The sequence below is a fragment of the Lytechinus pictus genome, chromosome 13 (assembly GCF_037042905.1).
Source record: "Lytechinus pictus isolate F3 Inbred chromosome 13, Lp3.0, whole genome shotgun sequence".
In the NCBI taxonomy this organism is placed as follows: domain Eukaryota; kingdom Metazoa; phylum Echinodermata; class Echinoidea; order Temnopleuroida; family Toxopneustidae; genus Lytechinus; species Lytechinus pictus.
In genome coordinates this window covers 26,452,062-26,458,657 of record NC_087257.1, presented here as the reverse complement: position 1 = coordinate 26,458,657, position 6,596 = coordinate 26,452,062, and the positions used below count along the sequence as shown (strand labels likewise).

The following is a 6,596-nucleotide window of genomic DNA, read 5'->3' as shown; positions in this document are numbered from 1 at the left end:
TTTTCGACATGCATTCGTCGAAGTAAAAACACATGAAGAACGGAATGCTAGAAGCTTCAGCATGTCTGCAGTTAATGCTATTTTTTGTTGGCAGTACCAAAAATTCGTAATTCTAACAATTTACCTTCATGTGGGTACTAGGGCCTGGGTACGTGTCTATTGCACGAAGAGCTATCCCATAAAACCATTTCAGTTCCCATTTTGATTACCACAACATGGTGCATGTTTGGAAAGAATAAGTCCATTGGAAGTCCCTCTCACTGTTTTTCAGGCACCATATACCAACCAGGCCAGGCCTATTCCATGGCTAAGACTGTGCAAGTATCTGGTGCACCTGAATGTTATACCCAGTGTATGCCGACATACGTATAGCAAGCCACTTCACCATTTTATGCTATTTCTTGATATCTAGAATTCAATACTTGATTTAAAAAAAAAATCAAAAATCATATTTTGTGGTTGACACTTAGTTCTTCACATCAAGAAATAGGTTTAATGAAATGGCATATACATTGACTTACTTTGGCTAGATCATTCAGGGGGGTGTTACGCAAAGATTTTAGGGTGACTTAGAGTTGCACTTAAATTTCAGTCGCTATGATATATATAATGCATCACTGCATTTGTCAGATCATGTGCATAGGATGCATGCGTATCCATCATTCAATATATATTAGGCGTTAAATAACATGTGCCCGTTGGCCTTACCCCTTATCTAACTGGATGGGGGCCAATTGAACGGCCACTGAAGGCGTGCAGGGGCCTTTGGTTCTGAAACCTCAAACGATCAGTCGTTCACCCATATTGGAAGAACGTCAATCGTAGCTATCAGCCGTTTCTCTCAGTATCCTCCTCTCCTCCTCAAAGTCATACAAATATTTTGTCGGATTGAAGGTAGGGAGGGGCGGCACGGCAAAGTAACTCATGTCCGTTGAGAGTCTGTGAGCACAGCTTAGCTGCTCTGATAACTGGAATGGGATGTCTTTGGTGATTAGGGTGGCATAGGTGGGACTATGGTCTCTCTCTGAAACAACAGCACTTCTTCCTGCAGGGTTGGATGATGTGGAAGGTACCGATGAACGGACGAACGAAGACCATGTACCACTTGACGATGTCTGGATAGGAAAGCTTGTGGCAGACTGTTGAACCTGCATAGGTAATCATTTTAAAAAGTTATATTATCTTCATCATCACCATCACCATTATCAATGGAAGCACATAGAGTTAAATCATGATGTGACAAGCACTATACAAGAAATTATTATCATAAATCCCCATCACCATCACTATTATGATCATCTTCATCATCATCATCATGACAACATCATGATCATGATGATGATCATCAATTCATTATCATCATCACCATCATTATCATCACCATCATCATCATTATCATCATCAATCATCATGATCATGATCATGATGATGATCATCAATTCATTATCATCATCACCATCATTATCATCACCATCATCATCATTATCATCATCAATCATCATGATCATCATCATGATGATGATCATCAATTCATTATCATCATCAATCATCATCATTATCATCATCAATCATCATGATCATCATCATGATGATGATCATGATGATGATCATCAATTCATTATCATCATCACCATCATTATCATCATCAATCATCATGATCATGATCATGATGATCATTATCATCACATTCACAATCATCGTCATCATCATCATCATTATCTCATGCTTGAGTGAACACCGAACTTCAAATCTTCTTTAATCCTAATTTTGTGAAGGTCTCACAGAATATCTTGTAAATAGATTTTGACACGTTTTACGTCATTTTGACGCTTACATGTACGATGTGCCTTATCAAGATCAATAATTTTTTTTTTTTAATTAAAAAAAAAATCAAAAATTCTCAAAATTCATCTTGGGTGACTTATTGTTGGTTTTGGGGTGGCTGGACACACAAAGCAATCGATCATGGTACCAACTTCTACGATTGATCGTACACAATAATCAACAGAATAAATCGTATAAATCTGCTCTACGATCAATCTTTAAGCTTTATGTTACACAGGCCACTGAAAGCACAAACCTGAGAGTAAGTTGGTGGTTGACTTTGTTGTCTGTTGGCAGAATAGTGGGCAGGCAGTACAGTGTTTCTTTCACTCATTGTCTCACCAACGACCAGGAATCCATCTTCTTCTTGGTCTGGTCCATCTTGCCTGGATAGATCGGACGCAGTGCTGCAAGACGTCTGTTGACACTGTGACTGGTTGGGTGGCAGGAGCTTCTCTAAGATTGAGTTGAACATGATAAGGCTCACGTCTCACATTTCTTTAATACTGTTCATCTCAATTGAAACCTGAGGAAAAAATTGATTAGCAAGTGTTTGGTGGTACATAGTTTAAAGATATATGAAGCACAGAAAACAGACATGAATTGAAATTTGCACAAAAGTGGGATATCCCCCACTCCTAGTACTAATGAGGTCAATACATAACAGTATTGACCTCATAGGCGACAATAGCGCGTATACGGGCTGTTGCAAAAAGTCGGCACCCGCAGTAACACACAAGTGCACACAATTATGGCGACAAGGTTTGTTGTGGAGTGAGCTGTCTAGTGTTTTATTTTTTTCCTTCTTTTTAGTTATGAACTTTTTAAAGTAAAAATTAGTTATTGTGTATTGCAGTGTATTGCAGTGTAGATATCACAATTTATATATCAAGGTGAAAATTTTGAATAAATATCTGGATTTTGTACAATGGTGCCTGAAAGTCTGACTACTGTAGCAGCTTTTTTCAACCTTATTGAGATCTCAATGTCCCCTCTAGTGTTGATAGCCCCATTGGATATGTTCATACCATGCACTGGTGATGCCTCCGGAGTCACCGAGTGGTCTCCCTCATAAAAACCTTTCAATCATGTGTTAAGAGAAAGTGAATGTTTGCTAATTCGTTCACTCATCACATGGTCAACCTTCCGTCCATCAATATTTCGTCGAACGTCCATATGGTCCAATAATCACTTCGTTGAATCGCCACTTTGTCTAAATTTTGTCTCGTATTAAACCTATTTGTCTAATATCCTTTTTCTTTTAATTCATTTCGCCCAATTGGCACTTAATCCAATTAGACCAAATGGACTAAATGGCTATTGAACCAACTGGTTATCAGACAAAATGGTGAGTGGACAAAATGGCAATTAGACCATGTGGATAGTGGACAAACTGATCTGCTAGGGCCCGTTTCTCAACACCGTCATAAGTCTAACTTCTTGACTAAATCGGAGATAGTGAGCTACTTGTCCGCTAACCGTTTCAAGAAGCCCTCTTTGCCAAGATTGGGGACAACAGCCTGACTAAATATTTATGACACCCCCGAACCTGTCCTAACTTCTTTCGTAATGACGTAGTGGCATCACATGGGTAGACTATTTTGAAATTATAATCTTACATAATCAATCTTAGAAGTTAAAATTACATTGCAAAACAAGAGCGATAGATAATAATTCAATAATAATTGTAATGCACAGAAACTATAAAACTGTTAGTAAGACGCCACAAAACCATTGATTTTGAAATAATAATAGTAAATTAATTGAATTGATAAAGATTCTACCACGTCAGGCCATATAACTGGACTCATATACATTGTTTTCAGACCCTTGTAAAAATTTTGATAAATTCTATCTCTAATTTATGCAAAGAATTTGTTTAAAACGTATGTTTCGGTATCTAAAGATATAAACAATTTACTTTACACTATTTGATGATGTTTGGAAACGTAAAAAAACTGTATAATCATCCTCATTTTACAAATAAAATAATTATGGATTACTTCCGTAAACTATTAAAATTTACCATCCTGGGGGTACCCATCTCAACATCCACATGTGATTTTTTAGTCATGAAATGTATCATTCATTATTTCATTTTCTCAGCAATTAAATGCTCCAGTCTACATGGTTTAAGTATATATGGTGCATATTTTACCTCAGCTATTATTTTGATTAGATGTATATCCCATTTATCCCAATAATTGCAGTTTTATCATATTTTTGCTTAAGGATTTCTATGCTATTTCGTGACTAATAAGGGCCTCAATACGTCTCGTCTGCTCTTTCTACCAATAGTATCGATATCAAGGGATTCTTGTAAGCCTTTCGTCAAATGGGTTTAGTAAGATTGGAACTAACGCCATGGTTGGTGGATAAAGGTATGACTAACTTGTCCTGGGGCCTGTTTCGCAACACCGTCATAAGTCTAACTTCTTGACTAAATCGGAGATAGTGAGCTACTTGTCCGCTAACTGTTGTGGAGCGTTGTGGCCCAGTGGATTAGTCTTCGGACTTTGAAACAGAGGGTCGTGGGTTCGAATCCCAGCCATGGCGTAATTTCCTTCGGCAAGAAACTGATCCACAATGTGCTGCACTCAACCCAGGTGAGGTAAATGGGTACCGGTAGGAAGTAATTCCTTAAAAAGCTGTGTGCGCTATGAACGCCTAGCTTAGCCGGGTAATATAGGACCGCCTTGAGCACCTAACAAGGTGGATATGTGCGCAATATAAATACCCTATATTATTATTATTATTATTAACTGTTTCATGAAGCCGTCTTTGCCAAGATTGGGGACAACAACCTGACTAAAAATATTTATGACACCTCCAACCCTATCATAACTTCTTTCGTAATGACGTAGTGATATCACGTGGGAAGACTATGACATGCAAAAGTGTCTCTAAATTTCTTCTTTTTCTTCAAGCTACACTGACTGCCTCCTTCAATCCTGAAGATTCTTGCAGTATTGTAGTACCAGGGACCGGCAGGTGCAATACACCGGGTGAACCCTACTCTTTGACGAATAGTGTATTGGTTTTAACGTGCATAGGTTGTGACTCTCCTATACACGGGACCAACATTTGCGTCCTTTCCGATGGACGGAGTGTTTTCCAACGGCATTCACACCCGCACTGGACACAGCGGTGAGGCACGCTAACACACAACGCTAGCATCAGTTTTTTGTTAGACGTCTTCCGGCATGCTGTGGGACTCGAACCCACGCACATTGAGATCTATGATCTTATCCGGAACAGGCGCTCTAACCTACTGAGCTATGCTGCCTCCCTTCTTGAAAACTATAATATCACGGAATCATTCATAGAAGTTTAAATTACATTAATTGCAAAACAAGTGGAATTGGTCATTCAATTATAATTGTAATGCACAGAAACTACAAAAACTGTTGGTAAAATGCCACAAAACCATTCATTTTGAAAAAAAGTAAAATAATTGACTCGATAAAGGTTCTACCACATCAGGCCGTCCATAACTCATTAACTGGATTTGTATTCGTCGTTTTCAGACCCTCATCAATATTTTGATAAATTCTATCTCTATTTATGCATAGAATTCGTCAAATCGTATGTTTCGGTATCTAAAGATTTAAACAACTTATATTAAACTATATTTTGATAATGTTTGAAATCATAAAAAGACGTATAATTATCATCATTTTACAAAGAACACCTTTCTGGTTTACTTCCGTTTGATTTTGATTAGATGTATTTCCCAATTCATCGCAATAATTGAAACTTTATCACAATTTTGCTTTTTGTAAATTCTGCTGTTTTGTGACTAAGGTCTAAGGCTACGTCTCGTCAGACAGGAATAACCGTCGTTTCTGGGGATTTCCTTAACAATTTCTGACATTTCACTATAATATAATCCCCATGTGGAGCCAACGTAGTTCAGCAGAACAACCAAAATACAGAGATTGAAGCTGTTTGGTTTAGTAATACATAGTAAGATAAAGATTGGAACTAACTCCATGGTTGGTGGATAAAGATGTGACTAACTTGTCCATGTGTTGAGACCGAGTAGATCTAGCATGTCTAGAGAGTAGACGAGTTAATTGTACGAATTGGCTAGACCAATAAGCAATGGAAATAAACTGTTTACGTACATGGCCCATGCCATGGCATGGGCCACTCACACTATTGCGAGGTGTATGCGGTACCGTACGTTTGTCATTTTTAAAAAAATGAAAAAGAAACTGCAATTGTTGAATCATGATTATATCACCCTTTCTGTGAGTGTGATTCCGAGCAATTATATCTTCTTACCGAAAGATTATTCATGATTCACTTCCACTGTTCATGCTCCACAGGTACAGGAATGGTCGAATTTCTTCCCAAAGTACATGAGAAATGGAATCAGGAAAGTCACAAGTTTCTGACTTCTGTTGAGACCGAAAATCTATTTTTAGACACAGATTGACTAGTCTAGCCAAGGTCACCACGAGCATTATTTAGATAAGGGCAAAGGGTATTGGGTTGTTAAAATGAATCAATTCCACAATTCCATATTTTTCATAATTCCTAAGACATTTCCAATCTCTTTCAAAATTTAACAAAAGGAATCCAAAAGTAAACAGAGCGTGAGGTGTCTACGATGTGCGACTGACAGTCTGTGAAGTAGACTAACTCTCCATGTATGGGGATTCCCCGTAACGAATGGGGAAGGGGGGGGGGGGGGTGCAATGCAGGATAAATTAACGAGTGATTTTATCATTTCCATCATAAACCGGCATGTAAAAGTGACATCGGTC

The 6,596-nt window shown here is 38.1% G+C and overlaps 1 protein-coding gene across 1 annotated transcript; it reads right to left on the bottom strand.

Moving 5' to 3' along the window:
* Positions 1-526: 526 nt before the first annotated feature.
* Positions 527-6,229, bottom strand: LOC129275222 (uncharacterized). The gene is made up of 3 exons (XM_054912015.2): positions 6,112-6,229; positions 2,081-2,350; positions 527-1,148 (listed from the first exon to the last, which is right to left on the bottom strand). The coding sequence occupies exons 2-3, from the start codon at positions 2,297-2,299 to the stop codon at positions 816-818; spliced, it is 552 nt and encodes a 183-aa protein (XP_054767990.2). The 5' UTR covers positions 2,300-2,350; positions 6,112-6,229; the 3' UTR covers positions 527-815.
* Positions 6,230-6,596: the final 367 nt, after the last annotated feature.

Excerpts from the sequence above, each read along its gene's own strand:
- LOC129275222 (XM_054912015.2), bottom strand. The coding sequence starts at position 2,299 with ATGTTCAACTCAATCTTAGAGAAGCTCCTGCCACCCAACCAGTCACAG. Across the intron at positions 1,149-2,080 it reads AACCACCAACTTACTCTCAG|GTTCAACAGTCTGCCACAAG; the intron begins GTTTGTGCTTTC and ends TTACCTATGCAG.